Source organism: Tachysurus fulvidraco, chromosome 9 (genome assembly GCF_022655615.1).
Source record: "Tachysurus fulvidraco isolate hzauxx_2018 chromosome 9, HZAU_PFXX_2.0, whole genome shotgun sequence".
In the NCBI taxonomy this organism is placed as follows: domain Eukaryota; kingdom Metazoa; phylum Chordata; class Actinopteri; order Siluriformes; family Bagridae; genus Tachysurus; species Tachysurus fulvidraco.
The window spans coordinates 18,777,279-18,804,425 of record NC_062526.1 but is presented as its reverse complement, the minus strand read 5'-3'; the positions used below and the strand labels follow the sequence as shown (position 1 = coordinate 18,804,425).

General features: G+C 43.3%; 4 protein-coding genes across 9 annotated transcripts in view; 2 read left to right on the top strand and 2 right to left on the bottom strand.

The window, feature by feature from the left end:
• Positions 1 to 996: 996 nt before the first annotated feature.
• On the top strand, positions 997 to 12,834 carry tnksb (tankyrase, TRF1-interacting ankyrin-related ADP-ribose polymerase b). 4 transcript variants are annotated; one of them, XM_047818474.1, is made up of 28 exons: positions 997 to 1,387; positions 2,113 to 2,337; positions 2,497 to 2,592; positions 2,680 to 2,716; positions 2,804 to 2,879; positions 3,235 to 3,255; positions 5,100 to 5,194; positions 5,293 to 5,359; positions 5,515 to 5,701; positions 7,077 to 7,195; positions 7,506 to 7,597; positions 7,700 to 7,778; positions 7,902 to 8,073; positions 8,236 to 8,315; positions 8,413 to 8,558; positions 8,852 to 9,017; positions 9,147 to 9,366; positions 9,464 to 9,573; positions 9,657 to 9,845; positions 10,009 to 10,195; positions 10,514 to 10,596; positions 10,708 to 10,828; positions 10,959 to 11,056; positions 11,283 to 11,357; positions 11,567 to 11,672; positions 11,774 to 11,960; positions 12,060 to 12,216; positions 12,319 to 12,834. In XM_047818474.1, the coding sequence occupies exons 1-28, from the start codon at positions 997 to 999 to the stop codon at positions 12,403 to 12,405; spliced, it is 3,669 nt and encodes a 1,222-aa protein (XP_047674430.1). In that variant the 3' UTR covers positions 12,406 to 12,834. The 4 variants fall into 4 exon arrangements, with proteins under 4 accessions (XP_047674430.1, XP_047674429.1, XP_047674432.1 ...); XM_047818473.1 differs by having other exon boundaries at positions 10,009 to 10,213; XM_047818476.1 differs by lacking the exon at positions 3,235 to 3,255.
• Positions 12,835 to 13,142: 308 nt separating this feature from the next.
• idua (alpha-L-iduronidase) lies at positions 13,143 to 18,377 on the top strand. Of its 2 annotated transcripts, none has more exons than XM_027168137.2 (14): positions 13,143 to 13,452; positions 14,402 to 14,542; positions 14,973 to 15,055; positions 15,143 to 15,250; positions 15,331 to 15,426; positions 15,548 to 15,768; positions 15,860 to 16,039; positions 16,349 to 16,565; positions 16,854 to 17,063; positions 17,234 to 17,355; positions 17,428 to 17,553; positions 17,681 to 17,757; positions 17,860 to 17,960; positions 18,140 to 18,377. In XM_027168137.2, exons 1-14 carry the CDS (start codon positions 13,307 to 13,309, stop codon positions 18,238 to 18,240), a joined length of 1,929 nt encoding a protein of 642 aa, XP_027023938.2. In that variant the 5' UTR covers positions 13,143 to 13,306; the 3' UTR covers positions 18,241 to 18,377. The 2 variants fall into 2 exon arrangements, with proteins under 2 accessions (XP_027023938.2, XP_047674460.1); XM_047818504.1 differs by having other exon boundaries at positions 13,313 to 13,452; positions 14,402 to 14,504.
• Positions 18,378 to 18,706: 329 nt separating this feature from the next.
• On the bottom strand, positions 18,707 to 20,684 carry atp5meb (ATP synthase membrane subunit eb). Its single transcript, XM_027168138.2, has 4 exons — positions 20,531 to 20,684; positions 20,181 to 20,235; positions 19,065 to 19,163; positions 18,707 to 18,873 (listed from the first exon to the last, which is right to left on the bottom strand). The coding sequence occupies exons 1-4, from the start codon at positions 20,627 to 20,629 to the stop codon at positions 18,848 to 18,850; spliced, it is 279 nt and encodes a 92-aa protein (XP_027023939.1). The 5' UTR covers positions 20,630 to 20,684; the 3' UTR covers positions 18,707 to 18,847.
• A 1,738-nt stretch (positions 20,685 to 22,422) lies between these two features.
• LOC113656750 (involucrin-like) overlaps positions 22,423 to 27,147 on the bottom strand; it is a 54,077-nt gene continuing 49,352 nt past the window's right edge. The window contains exon 10 of one of the 2 annotated variants that reach the window (XM_027168136.2): positions 22,423 to 23,303. In XM_027168136.2, the coding sequence (XP_027023937.2) occupies positions 23,109 to 23,303 (195 nt within the window). In that variant the 3' untranslated portion in view covers positions 22,423 to 23,108. The remainder of the gene's footprint in view (positions 23,304 to 27,147) is intronic. The other variant, XM_047818497.1, reaches the window with a different exon arrangement.

The window sequence follows — 27,147 nt, the reverse complement described above, 5'->3', positions numbered from 1 at the left end:
TATATTAATATTATATAATAATATTAAACTGCACTAAAACAGATATATAATCTCTCACCTCTTTAGGTAGGAGCCTTGGTTCTGACTCCCTGAGGCACCTGATGAAATGGGCATGGTGTAACACACACACACGACACACACTAACACACAGAACACACACTAACAAGCATCAGCGAACATCCATTTCAACTCCATGCAGATCATCTAAAATGTATAACTGCTGAAAAAATACCAGCTGATAAGCCTGAAAGTTGGGTTTGTTAGTGTCTCCATAGCAACAGGAGCAGCGTGTTTATATGGATGCCATCAGACAGAGTGAAGACATTTAAAGTCTTCAGTCGATTTATGAGCATTATTTATTTAATGATTTACGTATTTATTCATTTAGCAGTGGAATAGTCATGTTATAAAATGTCATGTGACAACAGTAAAATAACAAATGATCAACAACAAATTATATTTTAATTATAAGGTGATTAACAATCATTTTCTATTGAAAAAAGGAAATAAACTGAAACTTTAAACACCTCACGGTTGACTTTTGTCCATCTTGAGAACAAATAATAATATTTAAAAATAATAAATGCATGCTAAATGACATCATAGTAAATCTAAGAACAAACACACACATGACGATGTTAAGCACGATATGTTTTGCAAAATATATTAAAGTTAATATCTGCAGCGGGTATAAAGTGTTTACACTAAAGTGTATAAACTGAACCCTTTATAACGAAACCCCAGAGTGGTGATGTACTGTTCAGGAGGAGATTTAGAGTAGAACAGCGTGAAAGGGAGTTAGTTTAAAGATATTTTTTTTGTTTAATACATTTGTTTTTATAGCACGTGCACCATTCCTAAAAGTTACACACACACACATTTCCTTCTGCCGTATTCTCTTAAAATAAAGCCAAACAGGAAGTCCCGCCTCACTAACCGGAGGTGAGGCAGCTCCAGCTGTTTATTGTTGACACAGTGAGGGAGACGGGTGTAAAGATGGCTGTGTCCCGTCGCTCCTCTCATCATCATCATCATCATCACCACGGAGCGCTGCCCTCACCTCCGCGCAGCGTCCTGCTCCCTTCTCCTCCCCCGGAGACTCCCTCAGTCACTCCGGACTCGGCGACTCTGAGTCCGGCGGACAGCAGTGCGTCAGTGGAGGTGGTGGTTCCCGAGGCCTCCCCGGGCCGCCCTGCTTCATCTCTGTGCACTCAGGGCGACGGCGCTGCGGGGGAGGAGAGCTGCGGAGCCGGGGGTGCGTTCCGCGAGCTGTTCGAGGCCTGTAGGAACGGAGACGTGTCCCGTGTCAAGAGGCTGGTGGACTCGGTGAATGTGAACGCAAAGGACATCACAGGCAGGAAGTCTACACCGCTCCACTTCGCCGCAGGTCCGAGTACAACTCAGTTATTAACGCTAATCATCTCTGTTTACACTCTTAGCTTAGCACTTAGCTTAGCATTTAGCTTAGCACTTAGCTTAGCGCTTAGCATCTCCTTCCGTTCCCGGGATCTCTATTAGATACACTTCACTATTACCTCTATATTACAAACTCCGTCATGTGATGTTACATAAAGTGTTTAAAGTGTCTGTAAATTATATCTATATCAGTGGTTTAGACAGAAAATGTGCTTTAATAATTGTTCTATTGCTTCTGTTAATATTTCATTATTCTTCTGTTTCTACCGATTTTATACAGTTTAAGACATTTCTAGTATCTAATGTAGTGTTCTGGAGCTGTATATAGTGCTCTGAGTCAGTTTTTACATAGAATAATGAATATATGTGTATAAAAAATCAGTCTGAAGAGCTTGTCGTGTTCTCTATTCACATATTTATAGAAAAATAAACAGACATTTGGGTTTAAGGCACAACCAGAGTGATAATCATTTTGGTTTATTTTTCTATAATTTGATGAGTTTTGTCTGAGTTGTTGTTGCCAAAAACGGGCATGTGGGCGGGGCGTTAAACAGTGCAGGTCAGTGATTGGTCAGGTGTAGTGACATGAGAATGGTCCTGTTTGCTCAGGTGAACAGTACAATACTGCAGGATTTATGGGAATTGTTGTTGTTTTTCTCCCCCCAAACGTTTTCTGATATTTACGACACGCTGCAGGTTTTGGTCGTAAGGACGTGGTAGAACATCTCCTGCATACAGGAGCGAATGTTCATGCTCGTGATGATGGTGGTCTCATTCCTCTCCACAACGCTTGTTCATTTGGTCATGCTGAGGTAGTGAGTGTGTTACTGTGTCAGGGAGCTGACCCCAACGCCCGGGACAACTGGAACTACACACCGCTGCACGAGGCCGCCATCAAGGGAAAGATAGACGTGTGTATCGGTGAGGACATGCTCACACCACACTTATAGTACTGTATAGAGAGGGGGGCATTTCTGTAATGTGATTGGATGAACGTGGGGCAGAGACAGTGATCTGTTAGGACAGAACAATTATGTAACTGTGATGTGTGATATTTTATTAACTGTTTGTGTATTTCAGTTCTCCTCCAGCATGGTGCTGACCCCAACATCAGAAATACTGACGGCAAATCAGCTCTGGACCTGGCAGACCCTTCAGCCAAGACTGTGCTCACTGGTAATCCATTAGTGTTTACACACACACACACACACGCACACGCACACAAAGACACTGTTTTGTTTCATGATTGTGTGTTTGTTTCAGGTGAGTATAAGAAAGATGAGCTGTTGGAGGCAGCGAGGTGAGTGTGTTTCATATGGCATGTGGTAATGATCTACTGTCTCATATGCGTGTTGTCTAACTTGTGTGTGTGTGTTTTCTCCTTTAGAAGTGGAAACGAAGATAAGCTGATGGCTCTTCTTACACCACTCAATGTCAACTGTCATGCCAGTGATGGACGCAAGGTGACAACACACAAACACACACATCATCTTGATGAGATGTAGTAGTGTGTTCACATTGTGTCAGAATTACACTCTGAGCTCTCATACTGAGTCTCTCCTAATTGGTAATGTGTTGTTACTGTGGCAACCACATTTAGCTTCATTGCATTATTATCCTGTGTGTGTGTGTGTGTGTTAGTTTGATGCTATTGATAACAGAACTGTGATTGTTGATGATGAGGTGGTTAGAGTTAGTTTTTCGACACAGTGTGAACACATCATTGTTTCTCTTACAGCTGTAATGTCAGTCTGTTAGATTTTAGGCCTAATTTTCTTACGTTCTGCCTTTTTTTTATTTGTTTCTGGCTACTTTCAGTCAACTTCACAAAAAATGCTGGTAAGTTTATTTTGAAAACCAAAATGTTGATTTTAAACTGTGATCTTTTTTGCACTCTAATTACACACATTTAATTTTTTTTCCACAATGTCACTATTTTTCATCCCAACTGCTCTGAAATGAGACTTTTTAAATGTTAACCATGGTTATGAGTTGGTTTTATAGACATGTGCTGATATTTGGTTACAAATCTCACTAATACATTCTCTGAAAGATAAATTATGAAAATTAATTATAAGACAGCTGGTCATGTTACTGAGGAACAGTAAAGATGTGTGAACTCCTTTGTCCTGAAGATGTGAGAGAACTTCCAGCTTCACCTCTGACAGGTCCACAGCACTGACCCCGAAGACGCCATCACCACATGCCTTTATGTGGAGCGAGTGTTGTACACATCCCTGTAAATGAGCCTTTAATATAGAAACCATAACACAAGAACGAGTGCATTAATATAAACAGAGCTGTGATGTGCAGCTGTGCCACTGAGAACTCAGCAGCTCTGTGGTGTGAATATTTTTATTAAATGGAATATCAGCACATGTCTATGTACTTTTTAAATCAGATGCCATTGTGCTCGAGCCTGTCGTCCTGCACGCCGTGTGTGAGTCTGTGTGTGCGTGCAGTTTGCACATATTTGCTCATGCGATCGTTCCATAATTGTGTGTTCTACATACAGTCATGAATCAGATGTACCAAATGATCAATGGAGCTGGGGCAGGTTTACTAAACCTTTCTGATATTTTTGCTGGTTCTCAGACACACTGCTCGAGCTGTGTTAATTGGTCAGAGGGCAGTTTATACACAAGTAGGCTCTCTGTGAAACACTACAGTGTGGCTTTTGCAGTAGGTTTAGGTTCCTTGTCCTGTTGTGGACTGGAGCAGGTTATCATCTAGGATTGCCCTGTATTTGGCCACATCCATCTCACCCCCCGGTCCCTGCTGATGAAAACCATCCTCACTACATGACACTACCACTACCATGCTTCACAGTGGAGTTTGTTCTCAGACTGGTGACTTTCCACCAAATGTAGCACTTTGGTCTCCTTTATCTCCTGGTCCACTTCACTTCTGCGATATGCTAAAGTTCAGGGGGTGATTACTTATACACCTCACAGTAAACAGAAGGTATATTTCTGTTTGGTGTCTTAAGGAGGTGCTTCTGGGTAATATTCCAGATAGTAGTGTGTTTTTCTGTCCTGTTCTGGGTGGTGGGGATGATGTGGGTGTCTGACTGTCTGCATGGGTTTGCTGTGAGAGAATGATGCATCCTGTCAGCACTGCATGTGAGAGAGAGGTTTGTGTGTGTTAGCCGCTTGTGTTAGCATGTGGACTGTGGACTTTGTTTAATAAAATATTTGTCTGTGTGATTACTCAGCAGTCAGGAGTGAGAGGTGTGATTGGTCAGGAGTGAGAGGGGTGATTGGTCAGGTGTGAGAGGGGTGATTGGTCAGGAGTGAGAGGGGTGATTGGTCAGGAGTGAGAGGGGTGATTGGTCAGGTGTGAGAGGGGTGATTGGTCAGGTGTGAGAGGGGTGATTGGTCAGGTGTGAGAGGGGTGATTGGTCAGGAGTGAGAGGGGTGATTGGTCAGGTGTGAGAGGGGTGATTGGTCAGGTGTGAGAGGGGTGATTGGTCAGGAGTGAGGGGGTGATTGATCAACAGTCAGGAGTGGGATGTGTGATTGATCAGCAGTCAGGAGTGGTGCACTATGCCTGCTTGTGTAATCTAGAGTTGTAGAATTGTTAAGATTTCATATTAGCCTTTCGTTCTGATTGGATAGTGCACCATCCTGTGCGTGTTTTTTTTTTTTTTTTTTAAATAGGGTTATTTTGTGTGTGTGTTCCAGTCAACTCCACTGCACCTGGCCGCAGGTTATAACCGCGTGCGCATCGTCCAGCTACTGCTGCAGTATGGAGCAGATGTCCACGCCAAGGACAAGGGGTGAGGAACATGAAAACACACGCATTCATTTCAATTCAAATTGATTTGTATAGTGCTTTTAACAATGGACATTCAATTCTCTCCCTCCCCCTCCACAGAGGTCTTGTTCCTCTCCATAATGCCTGTTCATATGGTCACTATGAGGTTACTGAACTGCTGCTGAAGGTAGGAAGTGTTCTCTGCTCCCTCAGTAAATGTTGTTCAGTTTGATCATTACGCTCTGCTCCACTAGTCTCTGTATGGGAGTGTTGATGTTCTCAGTAACTGTTGGGAGGATCTGAGTGTGTGATTGTGTGTGTGTGTGTGTGTGTGTTCCTCAGCATGGAGCATGTGTGAATGCAATGGACCTGTGGCAATTCACCCCACTGCACGAGGCGGCCAGTAAGAACCGTGCTGAGGTGTGTTCGCTGCTGCTGAGTCATGGAGCTGATCCCACTGTCCTCAACTGTCACGGCAAGAGCGCCATCGAGCTCGCACACACACCTGAGCTCCGTGACAGACTCGCCTGTGAGTGTCTCCCCCTCACACACACACACGCACACACACACACACACACACACACACACACACACTCACCTGAGCTCCGTGACAGACTCGCCTGTGAGTGTCTCTCACACACACACACACACACACACCTGAGCTCCACGACAGACTCGCCTGTGAGTGTCTCTCTCTCACACACACACATGCACACACACACACACACACACACACACACACACACACACACACCTGAGCTCCACGACAGACTCGCCTGTGAGTGTCTCTCTCTCACGCACACACATGCGCACACACACACACACACACACACACACCTGAGCTCCGCGACAGACACGTCTGTGAGTGTCTCTCACACACGCACACATGCACACACACACACACACACACAACTGAGCTTCGCGACAGACTCGCCTGTGAGTGTCTCTCACACACACACACACACACACACACACACACCTGAGCTCCACGACAGACTCGCCTGTGAGTGTCTCTCTCTCACGCACACACATGCACACACACACACACACACACACCTGAGCCCCGCGACAGACTCGTCTGTGAGTGTCTCTCACACACGCACACATGCACACACACACACACACACACACAAACATAACTGAGCTTTGCAACAGACTCGCCTGTGAGTGTCTCTCTCACACACACACACACACACACACACACACCTGAGCTCCGCGACAGACTCGCCTGTGAGTGTCTCTCACACACACACACACACACACACACACACCTGAGCTCCCTGACAGACTTGCCTGTGAGTGTCTCTCTCTCTCACACACACACACACACACACACACGCACACACACACACCTGAGCTCCCTGACAGACTCGCCTGTGAGTCTCACACACACACACACACACACACCTGAGCTCCCTGACAGACTCGCCTGTGAGTGCTCTCACACACACACACACACACACACACACACACACCTGAGTTCCGCGACAGACTCGCCTGTGAGTGTGTCTCCCTCTCTCTCACACACACACACACACACACAAACACACGAGCTCCGCGACAGACACGCCTGTGAGTGTCTCTCTCTCACTCACACACACACACGTACACACACACACCTGAGCTCCAGACTTGACTGTAAGCACGCACGTACACGTTTTTTTATGAAGTGGTGAAGAGAATTTTTACTTCATCTTCCAGGATAAGAACTTTGGCAGATGCCCTCATCCAGAGAGACTTACATTTATCTCATTAAAAAGCTGAGCAAATGAGTGTTAACCGTCTTGCTCAAGGGTCCAGTGATATCTATATACTGCAGATATCTAGAACATCTATTGATTTATGATTTATTTAGGACTTTGTTTATGGATTTATTTGATTTATGAATTTCTGTTTTCTTTCAGATGAGTTTAAAGGCCACTCACTGCTCCAGGCTGCACGTGAGGCTGACATGGTGAAGGTGAAAAAAGTCCCACCAGATATCATCAACTTTAAACACCCACACTCTCAGGACAGTGCACTGGTAACTCTCTCCCACACACACACACACACACACACACACACACTCACTCACTCACACGCCACAATGCTAATTCTGATTTAATTGATTTGTGTGCTTGTGTTTGAGTCACATTTGTCAACACATTTTTAGTAAACTAAAATTGTTCTATTTTTTGTTTTCAGAGCTGATTTATGTTCATGTATATTCATTATTTCCTTGCATTGTTTATAAGGAATATTTTAGATTTTTAAAATTAAGTGCCATACTTTCACTGATTTGTTTAGTTCTGTCATAAAGTGCATTATTTCTTTGTGTGTGTGTGTGTGTGTAGCACTGTGCTGTGGCTTCTCCTCATCCCAAACGCAAACAGGTGACAGAGCTGCTGCTACGTAAAGGAGCCAACATCCACGAGAAGAACAAAGAGTGAGTATCACACACACACACACACACACACACACACACACACACACACACGCAGCTTATCGCTCTGTATTAAATACATTCTTCTGTTTTATTTCCTCACAGCTTTATGACTGCATTCCACATGGCTGCAGAACGAGCTCATAATGACGTGCTGGAGGTTCTGCAGAAACACGGAGCAAAGGTACACACGCACACACACAATTATAATTAAACATTAGCTTTTAATTTCATTATATTTGTCCCCCAAAATAGGGTAGAAGAAATTAATGTTGAAAATCCTGTGTGTGTGTGCGCACACGTGTAGGTAAACGCAGTGGACAATCTGGGTCAGACAGCCCTTCACAGAGCTGCTCTGGCCGGTCACATTCAGACCTGCCGGCTGCTGCTTGGCTTCGGCGCTGACCCGTCAATCATCTCCCTCCAGGGCTTCACGGCTTCTCAGATGGGCAACGAGGCCGTGCAGCAAATACTCAGTGGTAAAATCACTAAGTCTAACACTGAGGCTCGTACTACATCTCTCCCTCCTGACTGCCACTGCAGCACTAGCCATTTGTGAGAGAATGCAGGGAGGAGTGTGTGTTATAACTGACTTCTTGTCTTTGTAACACGTTTGTGTTGCTTTTCATGTTTTCATCCAGAGAACATTCCAACTCGAAACTCGGATGCAGACTATCGCTTCTTAGAGGCAGCCAAGGCAGGAGACCTTGACACGGTGAAGGTGTGTGTGTGTGTGTGCGCTCTGATCCGTTGAATTTGGTGATGACAGAAGAAAACAAACAGCAAATAACAATATTTGTGTGTGTGTGTATGTACAGCAAATGTGCTCTCCTCAGAATGTGAACTGTCGTGATCTGGAAGGACGTCACTCCACTCCACTGCACTTTGCTGCTGGTTATAACCGTGTGGCTGTGGTAGAGTATTTACTGCACCACGGAGCTGATGTACATGCCAAGGACAAGGGGTGAGACCTTGATTACATTCATCATTTAGTACAAATGTTATCACGTCACAATACTCACCATGCCTATGTTGACAATCTGTCGTAATCATCCTCATCGTCGTTACTCTCATCATAACCTTCATAGCTGTAATCGCTTCATCAGACTAGTACGTTATTCTCCACCAAACACTCTTAAACACAATAGTCCTTAAACCTTCATAATCAGTATGGCTGACTAAAATGATAGTTCTGAACTAAATCTATATACAGTACACATATAAAGCTTTTATTCTCTCTCTCTCTTTCTCTCTCAGAGGTTTGGTTCCTCTCCATAACGCCTGCTCATACGGTCACTATGAAGTAGCCGAGCTGTTAGTGCGTCATGGAGCATCAGTGAATGTAGCTGACTTGTGGAAGTTTACTCCACTACATGAAGCTGCAGCCAAGGGCAAATATGAGATCTGTAAACTGCTGCTCAAGGTAAACTAATGTGCACACACACACACTTGCTCTTAAACATATTAATGTATTCCCATATTTCAAGTATGTTTTGACTTTTTGTATGCATTCACGTCATTGTTCTCATGTTTGTGTGTGTGTGCTCTGTAGCATGGTGCTGACCCATCAAAGAAAAACCGTGATGGTAACGTGGCTATGGATATGGTAAAGGACGGAGACACGGACATCCAGGACCTCCTGCGTGGAGACGCCGCCCTGCTGGATGCTGCAAAGAAAGGCTGCCTTGCCCGTGTCCAGAAACTGTGTACCAGTGATAACATTAACTGTAGAGACACACAGGGCAGGAACTCTACACCCTTACACCTTGCAGGTACACACACACACACACACACACACACACACACACATTTGTAAAGATGTAGGGAATTTGCTATTGTTTATTTATGCACCTTGTGTGTGTGTTTTAGCTGGCTACAATAACCTGGAGGTAGCAGAATACTTGTTGGAGCATGGTGCAGATGTTAACGCACAGGACAAAGGAGGTCTGATCCCACTGCACAATGCTGCTTCCTATGGGGTGAGAAAAACTACTACAGCTGGCTACACTGGCTACATCACCTCCCACATGCACTAAACATTCTTTCCTGTCTCTGTCTCTAGCATGTGGACATTGCAGCTCTGCTGATCAAGTTCAACACGTGTGTGAATGCCACAGATAAGTGGGCGTTCACTCCGTTGCACGAGGCTGCTCAGAAAGGAAGGACACAGCTGTGCGCACTGCTGCTGGCTCACGGCGCTGATCCTACCATGAAGAACCAGGAGGGCCAGACTGCGCTGGACTTAGCCACGGTACGTTAATGTAGAGGCTAGCGCACTACACAACCGTTTACTAGCTACTGTATGCCATATGTATACTTTTTGTGGAGAGCTAAAGATCTTGTAGATTTTATAAAATAATGTTATGTTCATATAAGTCCTAAGTTCTCTCTCTCTCTTTCTCTCTCTCTACCAGGCGGATGATATCCGGGCTCTGCTGATGGACGCCATGCCTCCTGACTCACTGCCCAGCTGTCTGAAACCTCAAGCCACCGTGCTGAGTGCCAGTCTGATCTCCCCCGCCTCCAGCATCGACAACCTGAGTGACGGAGCCTGTGGGGGTGCCGATGGGGCCACAGGCGGCGAGCGCAAGGAGGGAGAGGGTGTGTGTGTGTGTGATTGTGAGTGTTTGTCTGTATGTGTGTGTGAGTGTACATCAACACACCACCAAACATTTTCTACACTGTCACATTTACAGAGAGCCAGTCAGTGTATGTCACTTGATTATAAATGTTAGTCCACTATTAAATTATTTTAAAAGGATAAAAGGGATGCACATGTGACTGTTAACAACCAGACGAGTTTGGCAACAGAATAAAGAGAGGGAACAGTGAGAATGATGACATTAAAATCAGTAAAAATCTAAGCAAATGTGGAGATATATTACGTGTTTCCATGTTGTTGTTTTTTTTTCACAACAGTGGCTGTGTTGGATATGAACATCAGTCAGTTCCTGAAGAGTCTGGGCCTGGAACACCTCAGAGATATTTTTGAGCGTGAACAGGTGAGACATGAGACACAGTGTCCGTGTCACTGCTGAGGGAGTTTATCTGGAGTAGACAGTGTGATTAGCTTCAGTTCATCACTCAGTCATGTGTGTGTGTGTGCTGCGTAGATCACTCTGGATGTACTGGCTGATATGGGACACGAGGAGCTGAAGGAGATAGGAATAAATGCCTATGGACACAGACACAAACTAATCAAAGGCATTGAGAGGCTGTTAGGGGGTCAGCAGGGTGAGTACACACACACACACACACACACACACTTTATTGTTAATGATATTAGCAGAAGCATGTCACTGAAGTAAAGCTCCTACACTGTACATGTATTTAGTTGATACATTAAAATGTGTGTGTGCGTCAGGTGCGAATCCATACCTGGCCTTCCACTGCACAGCTCAGGGAACTCTCCTCATTGACCTGCCTCCTGATGACAAGGAGTTCCAGTCTGTGGAGGAGGAGGTACACACTGCACCATACAACACACTGTCCTGTAAAACACACATAACTGGTCCTCATAACTGTGTGTGTCTGTGTGTGTGTGTCTGTGTGTGTCTGTGTGTCTGTGTCTGTGTCTGTGTGTCTGTGTCTGTGTGTCTGTGTGTCTGTGTCTGTGTGTGTCTGTGTGTGTCTGTGTGTGTGTGTGTGTGTGTGTGTGTGTGTGTGTGTGTCTGTGTGTGTGAGACAGATGCAGAGCACGATCCGTGAGCACAGAGACGGAGGAAATGCTGGAGGAGTTTTTAACAGATACAACATCATCAAGGTGCTGCACCACAATACAGTTATAGCCACTATACACTCTATACTACACACACTATTTTTCCTTCTGTTTAGCTCAGTGAAGCATAAGTGTTAATGCTGATCATTTAGTATTTGAAATTTCATTCTCTGAACATCTATAATGTAAAGAAATGTCACAGCACATCATGTACTGCATGGATAGGTCATGTATTGAGGTGTGTGTGTGTGCAGATCCAGAAGGTGGTGAACAAAAAGCTGCGTGAGCGTTACACACACCGCCAGAAGGAGATCTCTGATGAGAACCATAATCACCAGAACGAGCGCATGCTATTCCATGGTACACACACATACATGCGCGCGCACACACTTTCTACGCTGGTTATTCTCACCCCTGGGTGACATGCTGACTCTGGCTGTGTTTATTGTGCCGGTGTTCAGGTTCTCCGTTCATTAACGCCATCATCCATAAAGGTTTTGACGAGCGTCACGCTTACATTGGTGGCATGTTTGGGGCCGGAATCTACTTTGCAGAAAACTCTTCCAAAAGTAACCAGTATGTTTATGGCATTGGAGGGGGGACAGGATGCCCCACCCACAAAGACCGCTCCTGTTACATTTGCCACAGGTAAGCAAGGCCATACCCCCACAGAGAGGTGTGTTATTATTACATTTACTGTTAATGTGGATAATAGCAGCACTTACTGAACTTGTGTGTGTTTTCTAGGCAGATGCTGTTCTGCAGGGTGACTCTGGGGAAGTCGTTCTTGCAGTTCAGTGCGATGAAGATGGCTCATGCTCCTCCTGCTCATCACTCAGTTATCGGGAGGCCCAGTGTGAATGGCCTGGCTTACGCCGAGTATGTTATCTACAGAGGGGAGCAGGTACACACACACCAAATGTAGACCCAAACACACTTGGAGAAGTTACTTTACTTTCTGACATGCTGATTTTGTGTGATATACAATGTGGTGTGTGTTTTTCAGGCATATCCAGAGTATCTCATCACCTACCAGATCGCAAAACCAGAGTGTAACACGCAGAGCACCATAGGAGCACAACAGAAATCATAGTCTCTCTCTTCTCTCTCTCTCTGTCTCACTCTCCCCATCTCTCTCTCTCCACCACTCTCCCTCTTCTTCTCTCTCTCTCTCTCTCTCTGTTTCCCTCTCTCTCTCTCTCTCTGTTTCCCTCTCTCTCTCTCTCAGTAAGATATTTGTGTGATTATTGCACAGGTGAAATGTGAACCGTCGCCTAGGCGGATGTCGTTTTCGTGCTATTTGCCATGTATGAATTTTGAATTTGCACTTTTTAAAGATGGAGTAATTTAAGTTATTTGAGAGAATCAGGATTGTGAAGTGAACTTTCTGTACAGACATAAATAACAATGTAAAAGACCTTGTGATTAACTGATCTGTTGTATTTGATTTGTATTTTAAAGAAAGCCTTGTTTTGTTTGTTTGTTTGTTAATTTCTTTTAAATAAACCTCATTGTAACATCAGGCTGAGTCACAGTTATTCCCTGTTCAGAATGTCAGCAAAAGAAAATGACATTTATAGAACATTCAAATGCTTATTATCTAAAATGAGTTGACTGCAACGTTGTAGAACATTTATAATTTTTAAATGGGATTAATTTGTAAGTGTGGACACATAAAACTAATGTAGCTCTGACACGAAATATTGTAGAATAAAGCGTCACTCCTAAAATAAACAAAAATATACTCGGTGTTATAATACATGTTCTTGCTGTAATGCTGAATTATGAAAGTCTCTCGGCGCTTTTAAATGACGTCATGTTGTTTTGAAAAGAGCGCCGGAACAGAAAAGTAGCGTTGGAAGTTTATACATCATTTTGCTTAAAATATTTTATATCTAGTTAGAAGTGGATAAGAGATTGAGTAAGATGTAGATGAGATGTATTGATAAAGGATATAGATATAGGTAGAGAGCTGCTGTGTCACTGTAACAGACATGAAGGACGCCGCCGGTGTGTGCGGTTTAATTACAGCGCTGTTTATGTCGCTGTGTTCAGTGTCTTCATCTGACATACAGCTGATAGTGAGAGCTGATCAACCTGTCAGTAACATCACACACTTCTGGAGGAGCACTGGCTTCTGGTGAGAACATACACACACATGCACACATGCTCTCTCTCACACACACATACACTCTCTATCTCTCTCTCTCACACACACTTGCACACATCTCTCTCTCTCACACACACACACTTGCACACATCTCTCTCTCTCTCACACACACTTGCACACATCTCTCTCTCTCTCTCACATACACACACACATCTCTCTCTCTCTCACACACACACACACACACACACACACATGCTCTCTCTCTCTCTCTCACATGCACACACATACACTCTCTCTCTCTCTGTCACACACACACACACACACTGTTTTTAGTTAGGTTAAAAACATACCTTTTTGAATCAGCATATGGTCCAGGGTGAAATTTTATTTTACTTAAAATTTTATTGTACTGTATGGTGTGCTTGTGTTCTATGTTTTTTTTTTCTATTATTGATATTTTATTGTTTTTTGCATTGATGTAAAGCACACTGGTCAACTGGTGTGTGTAGTTGTGCTATAGAAATAAAATTGACATTGACATTGACACACACACACACACATTCACACACACACTCTCTCTCACATACGTGCACACATATATACACACGCTCACACACACTTGCACACACACATTTAGGATTCAGAACTAATCTTTATACTACACCAATAATAAGTCTTATAATAAAAGAATTAAAACATGTCTGTTGATGTTTTCTGTAAGGAGTCTCCCATGTCAGTTTTCCTTCAACTTCAGGACAGCAGAGTTTACACTTGTTTGAGGTCTCTGTAACATGAGAAGATGTAAAATAATAAATAGATAAAAAAGTAGGACATGTCTGTCTTTAACTAAAGAAGAGGTCTGCAGTGGTAACAGTGGCTCTGCTTCATCACATCACTCTGTCGCTCAGTAACTTACTGTACTAGAACAGTTCATTGCTTATCGTGATTATTTTACTATCTTGTGTGTGTGTGTGTGTAGTCCTCCTCAGCCACACACCAGTGCACACCTTTATGACCTGAGTAAAGATGAGCAGCTGAACCTGGCTCTTCTCGGCTCTGTTCCTCATGACGGCCTGCAGCAGGTGAGGATCCACTGGCTGCTGGAGCTGGTGTCTGCACGGTAAGTGTGTGAGTGCTGTTACTGTCACCACACTTGTGCAGTACCTCAATGACTCTTACACTGTTAGATGATAGGTGTAAAGAGACGAAAAGATGCTGTGACGTGTCTCTAAACCTGCCAACAGGATGGTGATGATGTGAGTAATTGAGGGAAGTGAACAGTGTAGAGTGAGTGGAGGTGTTTAATCGTTTTAATGCATGTAAATTAAGTTCTACTTACATTTGGATTCAGATTTAATAAAATATTCGTGCAGAAATGTCGCCTCACCGATAGAATATTAGAATGATAGTGACACAAAAATGTACACTTTATTACATGATTAATGCATCAGTATATCATTAAAGCTGACTTAAATAATCAGCTGTGTATGTGTGTGTATGTATGTATGTGTGTGTGTGTGTGTGTGTGTATGTATGTGTGTGTTATTCAGGATTGTAAATGGTGAATATCACTACAACTTCTCATACCTGGATGAGCTGATGGAGCTGCTATTGCAGAACGGCCTGCAGCCCGGTGAGACCACTGATCTTCATCACACCTTACACTCACTTACCCCTCATACCTGTCCTTACTGTGTGTGTGTGTTTGTGTTTCGTGCAGGCTTTGAGCTGATGGGCAGCGCCAACGGCACTTTCAGTGACTTTGAGAACAAAACCCAGGTGTCCGAGTGGCAGAGGCTGGTTTACCTCACAGCTCAAAGATACATCGGTGAGACACACAGACCTCTGATCTCTGGGAGTGTGTGGTCTCGTGTTGTGTGCCATACAAAAATGTGTGTTTGTGTGTAGAGAGGTATGGTTTGGACATCGTCTCCAGGTGGAACTTTGAGACATGGAACGAGCCGAACAATCACGACTTTGACAACGTCACGATGACCATCCAGGGTAAAGAATAAAACATAAACCAAGTGAAAATAAAAAGAGAAATGACTGTGTATCAATTCTGTGTGTGTGTGTGTGTGTGTGTGTGTGTGTTGGTTTGTGTGTGTGTGTGTTTCTTCCTCAGGGTTCCTGAACTACTATGACGCGTGTTTGGCTGGTCTGCGTAATGCCAGTGTGACTCTGAGGCTTGGAGGTCCGGGGGACTCGTGTCACACGCCTCCTCACTCTCCATACTGCTGGGCCTTACTGCAGCACTGCCACGACACACACACACGCCACCCTGACACACACTTTAACACATACCTCGAAACACACAGCCTCCACTACATCGCCCTGCACAAGAAGGTGTGTGTGTTATAGAGAGAAGGTGGTGTTTTACAAGTATTGAAGCATTTAATAGATGGTGTGTGTGTGTTTGTGTCTGTGTGTGTTACAGGGTGGAGGTGGTACAATCCCAATCCTGCAGCAGTTGATTGACACGATGCAGGAGATCCAGCAGCAGTTTCCTCTGTTCCGTTCACTTCCTGTTTATAACGACGAGGCCGATCCACTCGTCGGCTGGAACAAGCCACTCGTCTGGCGCGCTGATGTCACCTATGCTGCCATGGTGATCAAGGTACACACACTGCCTTCAGATAGGTTTATGTGTTGATGAGAAGGTTCCAGATAAGCTCTGGCTCTCAGTGTTGAGGATAGGTTTCACTATGTCAGGAGTTCAGAGAGAGAGAGAGATGATCCTGAGCGCTGACTCTTTTCATCTGATCACAATGAGGCTTCACTGTGGCGCTTAGTTACATTCAGAATGCAATTATTGGCAGGAGCAGGTAGCATAAGAGTTAGCATTATCGTGGTCAGTCTTTACCCTATACCAACAATAGCAGGTGACACGTCCTGATGGAGTGTGTGTGTGTGTGTGTGTGTGTAGGTGATCTCTCAGCACCAGGACCTTCTCATTTCTGATGTGAACAACACCATCAACTTCACACTGCTGAGCAATGACAACGCCTTCCTGAGTTACCATCCACACCAGTTCACCCAGCGCACGCTGACCGCCCGCTTCCAGATCAACAACACACAAACACCTCACGTCCAGTTTATACGCAAACCCGTCCTCACCGCCATGGGACTGCTCGCCCTGCTAGGTTATTTTAGCAATTTTATTCAAACACACACACACAGCCTTTCCTGATCCCATTAGCGGAGTGCTGTCTGTTAGATTTCAGTCATGATTAGCAGAATAACTGATGTTTAGTATTTTCACACAGGAGTAAAGATTTAAAAAAAAGTTTTCATCTTTCTGCTCTGTATCTAATATCATGTAGAAGTCTCAATGTTTAATACCTGAGCATTTAGTTTGGGATGTTACCATGGAAACAGGGATGTTACCATGCAAACATGGAAACAAAGTGTTAACTGTTTCTTCTGCACAGGTGAGCAGCAGGTAAAGGTTACCATGGTGACCCGAGACCCTCAGGAAGAGAGTTCAGTGGGTGTGCTAGCGAGCGCACACACACCCCAGTTCACACACACTGCTGATAGCTGGCAGAGTGCTGTGCTTCTGTACAACTGCAGAGACAACATCACCTCCAACACCACGGATACCATCACACTGAACATCACAGGAGCCCCCACACACACCGGTACACACACACAGTTTTACATTCAGCTGTACACCACAAACAGCGGCTCAGCAATTGTTTTGAATGTGTCCCTGAAACTGACAAACCAGCATTACTGTTATTGTGGAGGTGATGTTGAGGTAACGTTAATGTGATGTTGAAGTAATGTTGTTGTTGAAACTGTGCTGCAGATGTAATGTATGTGATGCGCTACATGGACAACGTTGTTAGTAACCCGTATAAATTGTGGAGGCAGATGGGCAGCCCAGATTATCCCACAGTGCAACAACTCACACAGCTCAGGGGTCAAGAGGTAACACACACACACAAACACACAAAGTAAATGTCTGGGTATGAATATAAATAACAGTGTGCGTGTGTCCAGGATGCTCAGACAGATGGCCCCATCCCAGTCCCCACTCAGGGAGTTCTGTCTATTAGGGTGAAACTTCCTGTTCCCTCCATACTGCTCATCCACCTTTGTGCTCGGTCCACACACACACCTGGACAGGTGAGACACACAAAGACACACACACCTGGACTGTGCAGGACACATGCTGCCAATTTTTTATGCTTACGATGTCATTTAAATATTTTGTGGGGGTTTGTGTGTGTGTGTAATGTTTATTGTTGTGCAGGTGAACGGTTTGCGTTTCGTCTCCATTACTAAAGGTCAAGTCCTTGTCGTGTGGAAGGATCGTGACGTCGGCACAAAGTCTGAACATCATGATTTCCGAGTCTACATTAATATCTTTAAACGTCTCGTGGGACACAAGGAATTACTCTTTACACGCGTCTCTTCTCCTTTTGGTTGCAGGTGTGTGAAGACGTATGAGGTGGAGTTCTCCGGAGACGGAGTTACGTTTCAGAGGATTAATTTCAGAGACACAGTGTTCACCTCTTACACCTTCTCACCAGGTGAGCTGTACTCCGCTGCACACACATACTGCTGTCACACATCTGCTTTTCAGGCCAGATGTTCTGAATTTATCAGGATTATAAAGAAGCTTCCACATTCAAACTACACAGACACATGTAATTAAACCAGATGTAGATCTGGATGTGTGTGAAGTTTTCTTCTGGTGTTTGTTCCTCAGAGTGTCTGGATGTGTGCGGATTATACAGAGTGAGAGCCGTGGACTTCTGGGGACGAGCAGGACCATATTCCCCTACAGAAAGATACACAGAGTTCTGCTGACTAGGACACACGCGCACACATGTCTCAATCCCATCATCTGAGTTTATAATTCTAGATTTTTCTTCACAATCTAATGAATGTTTTGTATGTAAATATGATCATTTTTATAATCTTATTAAATGCTCCCTCACTGAGAACACTTTCCAGAACATTCCTTTAGGTCTGCTCTAGATATTTGTTTTTCTTGGTTACACTGAAACTGCTTTGTAAACACTCACTACAGCTTTTAGAATTCACAGACCGAAACCTTGGACTGGAAACTGAAATCATAAATCAGAACATTTTATTTATTTATAGGTTTTCCTGATAAATGACAGTTTAAATTCATCAGAGTGAGACATAAGGAACTGAGGAATTAATGAACATTAGACATGAACACGATGTGTGTTCTGATCCACTGAGGCATCTGGTACAGACCATGTTCATAAAGAAATTGAGGGAAAGAAAGACTCTGGCATACTGGTGCTCACTGATTGTGTGAATTTTACTAATACACAGAAATTGTATTCACTGTAAAACAGCAGGTAATAATGTAGAAGATGGTGAGTGATGAGAAGAACGTTGAGACCTCCATAACGGGTCCATAAACACAAACACTTAAGAGTTCTTATTTCAGGATCGTATCTTCATTTGCTGGTGGAGGGAAAAAACAGAATTAGAGATTTGAGCACAAAGCAGGATGAAATGTGGTGGTGGTGATCAGGTGTGTGACAGAACCAAAACAAACACTGACCACCCCCCCACTCCCACTTGCTTTTAAAACGAACTGAATCCAAATGTTTGGTCTTGGCCGTGTGTGTGTGTGTGTGTGTGTGTTTTTTTACCCTCAGCCAGCTGTTTAGCGATGCGTTCTTGTTCCTCCCTCATTTTCCTTTCCTCCTCCTCGATCCTCCTCTCCTCCGCTGCTACGGGCTTCAGGTAATCTGCACAAACAACACATTTTAAAATACATCAATGCAGCAGACACTTGTTACTGACTGGCTAGCAGGTGTGTGCTATTTTCTGACATTGGGTCACCTCTGAACAAATTCACAGCCATAAAATCATGACAAACAGCATCGAATTATCTGGATTTCCACAGAACTGGGTAAGGTGCAGGATAAAACAAGATCTACACAAGCTCCAAGGTAACCATGGCAAAAATTATCATGCATCACTCATACATGGAGATAAGATAAAACTGATCCAAACAACCTGTGCATGTGTAGCCTCTAGGAGAGACATGATGAATAACTAAAGACATATAGACATATACTATAAACTATAATAGAGAAGTCACTGGTGTTTATACACTAAAGAATTCAGATTGTTTCACCAAGTTCCTCTATAAGGAGTCGCCTCCTCGGATCCTAAAAGGCTCACTGCCATTTTTGTCTAAATTCTGCTCATTCTGATGGGTTTTGTCAGTTAAACAGTAATACTCAGTGTTTCCTGACCTCACAAACACATGTATAGTCAAATTTGGCAAAAAAAAAAAAAAAACATTAAACACCTAGGTCTCTGATCCATTCCCACTAAAGAATGCTCAGATAACGAAATTAACATTTCCATTGAAATGTGCTGCCTGCGTACATAAGAAAACTTCTCATTCATGTGAGTCGACTCTAAAGAACTGATCCAATGAGCCAATGAGTTAGAGGTGATCGCTAACCTTCACCTCTCCGGCACTGGAGCTCGAATATCTTTAGTGTCTCAGCATTAAGATCATGTTAAAACATAGATGCGTGTTCTGTGAAGGTGAAATAACCAAAAACTAACTATCACATGTATAAAGAAATGTCTGTAAGTGAAGAACAGCAGCGGGTCACCTTCTCTGACGACTCAAACAAGAGGAGACTAAGGATGAACTCAGACATCCACTATTTAAATTGTGTTTAAATAACCGTGTGTGAGTGTGTGAGACTTGTTGGACTGTCAGTGTGTTCAATGTCCGCACTCACCATAGCGCTTTTTGCCGTAGATGATCCCCAAAATCAGAGCCGAGTACCTGGCTGTCTGTAAACACAAACATGGTCATGACCCAACCCCAACACCATTAAACCCCAACACCATCACCATCCAACACCATCTGATCTCCTCACTAACACTCACACTGACACGAACAGCCAGAAGCCCGTTATTACAGATAAACATCCACCTGCGCTGTAACCCTGAGACAGCTAGATGCTAACACTTGTATGCTAACACTTAGCTTCAGCATAACACAGACAAATAAACCCAGATGTAAATTAAATGTTTCATTAATGTCACTTCAGGACAGTTTTACACTTAATGACAGTTAATAACCAACCTTAATAAGAGGTGAAACCTGCACAGGAGGCACCATTTCTATCCGTCTTTTAGCGCACAGCCGACAGAAGGTCAGAGACAAGCTGGAGCAAAGGATCATGGGAAAATCCTGACGCTTATCTTAACGTCACTGCTGACTGGGAAAATAAGACCCGGATGTTCATGGTGCTGCCCTCTGTCGGAGCGGCAGTGCAAAGTGCAAATCCCAAATATTTGTCTTATTTTTTTGTTTGTTTGTTTGTTTGTTTTTACTATTTTACTAACTCTGTGTGTGTGTTATACACGGCTGAATTTGAAGGGAATGCTGGCAGATGATTCCATGACTTTATTTAAAAAAAATTTCGCCTTAACATCTGCTGGTAGCTGCATGTTTTTATTTGTTGAATATTCATAACAAATAATAATGCTGATGATGATGATATTAGTGCTGCTGCGAGTATTAATAATAACGGTGATAGAAAGTTATAATAATAATAATAATAATAATAATAATATGGATAATATGGATAATTATATGGATAATTATATTATAATAATAGACAGATAATAATCTATTATATATTATTATATTATCTATGAAAAGGATAGAAAAACAGAGTATCTATCAACAGTTATCTCCTTTCTTGTCAGAAGTCTTTAATTAAAGTAGAGAAAAAGAGTCTCTTCCATCATTTGTATCTAAGGCATCATCTCTCTGATACCAAAACCTAAAAAAGTTTACTTTCTATTGAGAATCGGTGTCCTATAACTCTTCTTAATAAGGAGACTAAAATTTTGGCCTTTTGACGTTTTTTTTTTTTTTTTTCTTTTTTTTTTGAGTTAAATGTGTTTTACTCTATCATAGCTGAAACACAGTCTGGTTTTATGAAAACTCAACATATAATAGAGAACTTTAGGCTTCATTTAGATTTCATGGATTGTGACTTTATTGACTCTGACAGGTTTGTTTTAATTACTGAGTTTCACAATGAATCTGTTGAACATAAATTTATTCTAAAAGCATTGAGAAAATGTGGCCTCAGGCTCTTCTTCTGTAAAGAATCAAAACTTATAACAATAATAATAATAATAGCAGCTCTAACAAACTAAGCTATGAAACATACCCATGATTTAATTTATCTGGTGGTATCAGGCATTGATGTGTGGTCTCTCCTGACCTCTTCCTGGTTGTCTCTCAGTTCCCGCCTACATTTTTATGGCAAAGTGATCTGAGTGGCATCAGGTAGACATTTTATTATCTATCACCCGGCTCAAATTCCTCTTGGTTAGATTTCATTGATTTATTATAGAAAGCCTCTGGTTTTCGATTGAGTACAAGCAAATGTGATCTAATTGCTATTAAAAATTGTAAAACGTTCTTCAATGTTCATTACATCAAAAAAAAATCTGTTTTAATGATTACATGGAAACTTAGTGGTGAATTTTCTTAACATTTAAAATAAACTGGATGAGGCATTTGCTCAGTGATTGAGAATCGGTTTAACATCATCTTATTTGGTCATTCCCTTAAACCCAGTGGTCTGTTATTTACTTATACAGAATTTCTCTCTGCTTCTTCTGTTACTGTATCTGAACAAATTCTCTGTGTTTGATTCCATTCCCTGCTTTGTGGTTGTGTTATTAAGAGGTTTTTCTTTTTGTTGTTTCAGATATTCATCCCAGTAAAACACATGTATGTCTCTCAGTCACGTCACAACAGTAAAAGAGAACGTTTTTAATGACTCCTTTCACTGTACTTCCTCTGGTGTCACATTCAGACGGCTTTGTCAATAATATACCTTTGAAATTTTTTTTACTTTAACATATATATATATATATATATATATATATATATATATATATAATTTAACTAACAAAATGAGAGAAATCTACTTTCAATTGCCATAAATATTATCCTGTCATGTCCTTTATTACCTTGAATAAATTACCTGCTGCTCTGTCTGTGACTCTGCTCCTGAAACTATTGTGTTTTAAATTTGTTTTTACAAAAACATTCTTCAAAAACACTCTTAAATGTTATTCTTGTTTTCATTTAAAATTTTTTCATCTAAAATTTTATGTATTAAAGATTGCTAACACAATTCATGAAACAGTTCACCATTTTATAACAACAATACACACAATCTCAGAACTTGTACACACCTCAGACTGTCATGACAACGTCCAGACCATCCATCCTACAAACTCCTGTAGTGTCATGGAGTGGAAGATAAGACTATTGACAATTGCTTGTTTAATTGCATGTGTTTTGTTTGATGGCTCTAAGTTAATTTAAAACCCCACTCCAAAGCACCACACCATCCCACTGGAATATTTATACATGTCTAACCAGCTGAGTGTAAATATTAATATTAATAAGAGTTTGTGTTGCTTTGACTATAACCGGAAGTCTGTGAGCTTGCTGTAGTAATTAAAATGGGAGTGAAATTTGTGGCTTTCTGTGTTTATCTCAACCACCTGGTGGTTGAGGCGCAGAGGAACAACAGGTGTGTGTGTGTGTGTGTGTGTGTGTGTGTGTGTGTGTGTGTGTGTGTGTGTGTGTGTGTGTGTGTGTGTCTGTGTCTGTGGGTGTGTGTGTCTCACACAGCTCCACATCTGTGCTGCTGTATGAGGTTAGGTATCTCTCTCCTTATCTGTCCACACCACTTTTCAATCTCCTTCAGATATTCCTCCATCTCATCCACCAGTCTGGAGCTCAGTATCTCCTGCTTTTGTTCTGCTCCATTTCTGAGTTTATGTACACTATCCATCACCTTCTCCACCTTCATCTTTATCTGCTTAACACACACACACACACACACACACACACACACACACACACACACACACACACACACACACCAAATCATTTCTGGTTGGTTGTTAGTTGGTTAGTCAGGTTAGGTCATAAGTGTTAGTTATGGGGTTTAGGTCCTTTACGTTAATTTGGTCATTAAGGTTGGTTGGATTGTACAGTCAAGACCCTTAGGTTAATTAGAGTAATTATCTTTATGGGTCTGGATATTTAGGGTATTTCATTCTAATGTTACTGCACGAAATATTGTTTGAACATTCAGTATTTACACTGGTCGGTCGGCGCTGTTTGTTACTGTTTATTGTCTTTTGTGTATTGCATTTTTTGTACTTTTTGTATTGTCTTGTAACTTTATGTCTGCACTGTTTTTTGTCCTGCAGTGTCTTTTGTCCTGCACTGTCTTGTTTGTCTTGTCCTGCACTGTCTTTTGTCCTGCACTGTCCTGTTTGTCTTGTCTTGCACTGTTTGCACCAGGTTGCACAGTTGCACTTTATGTGGCTAAGACCACTTACAAGTCCTTAGCCCTGTCTTTGTTTTATGTAGCACCTTGATCCTGGAGAAACGTTGTCTCATTTCACTGTGTACTGCAACAGCTATATATGGTTGAAATGACAATAAAAGCTTCTTGACTTGATTTGACTTGATTTAAGTTAGGTAGTTTATGTTAATTGTTAGTCAGGGAGGTTAAGTTAGTTTATTGGTCAACGAGTGGAGACACTGTACTGTACTGACCATACAGAGCAGCAGCTTAAATTAACTTTACTGCAGACCTTCACAGTAACATTCTCTCTGCTTAGGGGTGGAGCTAATTATATTAAAGGCAGGGTTAATTTTGTTTCCTGGATTAGAACAAAGAATACTAATGTTGGTGCTAAACTCTTTTTTCCAGCATTGAAAATGACTCCTGCTGTGATTCCCACATAACCACAGATTTCTCAGACAGGAGGACTCACAGGAGTTTTCTTGCCCGGACCTGGATTGAAATTCTCCACTTGGTTCATCTCTCCAAGAAAGTTGCAGACCTCAGACACACTGGTAGAACAGCAGCAAGCTTGTCCAAGTCAGACTGTAATCCAGATGAAGACAGCTTGTGGGTTAGGAACCTGATTTCTGTACAGCTTTCTGCAGTTTTTTTCAGTGCTGCATCAACTCTAATGTTATATTCCTCAGGACACCTTCTACATACAAGGAAAATTGACGTGTGACCCCCAGCTCCAAACTTGGACACATTCTCATCTGGAAGAGCTCTTGTAGACTGGACAAAAGCGTCTTGAATGAATTAAGAACAATTGATGTAATGAAGGTAGTCAGCTGTTGAGACTCCTCGTCTGATCAGATCTTCCAAAAGATGTTTGCTCTGCTAAACTGCCTGAGCATGTGGCTTGCTAAGGGCAAGAACACAAATTCTGTGTATCGTTAAGCTCAAGAACACATCAGTCACCAGGTCCCTCAACCTTCTTGTTGATGAGGAGCTTCTCCATCCCGGATAATCTTAATCTATGTCCCATTAGAGCTTCCCCAAACACACAGAGTTCCACTGGTCCATGTAGCAGTCTGTCCAGTTACATTCATGACTACAGTGTATTTGTCTGAGATCCATTCTGTGGTCTGGTGAGGTTCCGTCTCCCACAGCATGAGGTCTTCTGTACAATGTTTCTCCTCTAACCTCATATCTGAGTTCTGTTCATCTTCATACTTTTCTGTAGTCACTGTCACCACTACAAAGTATCATTAGCTTTGTCTCCCATGGAGTCATTCAGTGTGTTTAACCTGATGTACATCTGCTGCTTCTTCAAACCTCATTTCTGACTCTCCACATCAGAGCCACCTTTCAGAGTCGTTGGGTTTTGTTCAATCAAACGCCTCAGGAGTCTGATCTGATATGGGGACAGTAGTGCTGGAGATTCTTCATTAAAGTTACAGTAAAGTCAATCAAGCATCGCGTTAGCTCTGGCAGGCCACGTCGTCAAGCGTGCATCAGCTGTTAATCAGCTGTCCACGAAGTGCACCAATCCGGTTACGACATCCGTATTACCCGACCATTTAAATTCCCATTCATAGAGCCGTTCAGCGCTTCGCTGCTGCCGCGATCTAAACTCGGCGGCATTCAGAGTTCAAACCGCAAGCTGTCTCCCTTCGTGTTCGCGATATGGAACTATAAGCTTTAATGGCGCGTTCGTTGAGCCGGAAGCAACCTTAGGGCTGGTGTGTTGTCCAGTCCGTTATGCCACGCCGCGTCATGCTACGCCTCGCGTGCTACGCTACGTTACGCAGGCTAGGCTAGTCATTTCACGCTACGCTACGTTATGTCACGCTACGTCATGCTAGGCCACGCCATGTCATTCTAGGCTAGTGCATGCCTCGTAGTGTTAAGTTACGTCATGCCATGCATGCTATGCATTCTAGGCTAGTGCATGCCTCGTAGTGTTAAGCTACGTCATGCCATGCATGCTATACGCCCGCTATGCTAGGTTATGCCATGCTACGCCATGTCCCATCATGTTACGCCAGGTTAAGTCATGCCTTGCTAGGCCACGTTATGTCACGCTAGGTCATGCTACACCTCGCTAGGCTACGCTACGTCATGTTAGGCTATGTTATGCAGGTTACGTCATTACTCTCCCCAATTCTGTTTATGCTTCGGTTGATATGCTACCCAGCTCATTAAAACAGTCGAAAAGCGGCATGGACGGGCAAAGCTGACATCGCAGAAGGAGCTTCAGGAGACAGAGCAGAGAGCACAAACCCACCACTATCAACGGACCTCTGCGGAGCGAGTGAGCAGCTTTAAATTCTCGTGTTAACGTCAGCGAGGATCTCACCTGGACCTACACACTGACGCAGCGCCAAAGAAGGCACTCAACGTCTCTTCTTCCCAAGATGGCCGAGGAAGATAGGAACAAGCCCCAGCATCCCCAGAACATTTTACAACTGCACAATAAAGAGCATCCTGATGGGCTGCAACCTGTCGGTTCGGAAACAGCACGCTGGCAACCTTAAAGTTCTGGAAGGGTTGCGCGTACAGCCAGCCACATCGTCGGAGGTGAGTTTCCCTCCCTCCAGGACATCTGCACTAGGCAGTGTATAAGGAAAGCCCGGAGGAACATCATGACTCCACACACCCGTCCCTCTCTCTACTCCCTCAGGAAGACGTCTCCGCAGCATCCAATCACGCACTAGCCAACCGAGGGATAGCTTTTCAACTTACTACAGCAACATGCTCGCTGCAAATATGCCGCCATCTGCTCAGCTCAGGGGAAGCTTCCTCTGCTGCACTAGCTGAGTGGATATACTACATGCTCGTTGCAAATATGCCGCCATCCGCTCAGCTCAGGGGAAGCTTCCCCTGCTGCACTATAGCTGAGTGGATATACTACATGCTTGTTGCAAATATGCTCCGTCTGCTCAGCTCAGGGGAAGCTTCCCCTGCTGCACTTAGCTGAGTGGATTCACATCATGCTCGTTACACAAAAAAAGGCCAAAAAAAAAAATGCATATGCCGCCATCCGCTCAGCTCAGGGGAAGCTTCCCCTGCTGCACTGGCTGAGTGGATATACTACATGCTCGTTGCAAATATGCCGCCATCCGCACAGCTCAGGGGAAGCTTCCCCTGCTGCACTAGCTGAGTGGATATACTACATGCTCGTTGCTAGCTTAGCATATGCACAACATGCCGTCGCTATATTACTGCCACGGAGGGTATCCCGCTCCCTCCGTTATGCTGCACACTCTGCCTCATTCTGCAGCTGTAAGCTTGTGCAAATATGCCGCCATCTGCTCGCCCAGGGCTATGCTTCCCCTGATCGTCGATTAGCCAGGACGTA

Excerpts from the sequence above, each read along its gene's own strand:
- tnksb (XM_047818473.1), top strand. The coding sequence starts at position 997 with ATGGCTGTGTCCCGTCGCTCCTCTCATCATCATCATCATCATCACCAC. Across the intron at positions 2,717-2,803 it reads GAGCTGTTGGAGGCAGCGAG|AAGTGGAAACGAAGATAAGC; the intron begins GTGAGTGTGTTT and ends TTTCTCCTTTAG. Across the intron at positions 7,598-7,699 it reads ATCCACGAGAAGAACAAAGA|CTTTATGACTGCATTCCACA; the intron begins GTGAGTATCACA and ends ATTTCCTCACAG.
- idua (XM_027168137.2), top strand. The coding sequence starts at position 13,307 with ATGAAGGACGCCGCCGGTGTGTGCGGTTTAATTACAGCGCTGTTTATG. Across the intron at positions 13,453-14,401 it reads TGGAGGAGCACTGGCTTCTG|TCCTCCTCAGCCACACACCA; the intron begins GTGAGAACATAC and ends GTGTGTGTGTAG. Across the intron at positions 16,566-16,853 it reads GGGACTGCTCGCCCTGCTAG|GTGAGCAGCAGGTAAAGGTT; the intron begins GTTATTTTAGCA and ends TCTTCTGCACAG.
- atp5meb (XM_027168138.2), bottom strand. The coding sequence starts at position 20,629 with ATGATCCTTTGCTCCAGCTTGTCTCTGACCTTCTGTCGGCTGTGCGCT. Across the intron at positions 20,236-20,530 it reads AGGTTTCACCTCTTATTAAG|ACAGCCAGGTACTCGGCTCT; the intron begins GTTGGTTATTAA and ends TTGTGTTTACAG. Across the intron at positions 19,164-20,180 it reads CTACGGCAAAAAGCGCTATG|ATTACCTGAAGCCCGTAGCA; the intron begins GTGAGTGCGGAC and ends TTGTTTGTGCAG.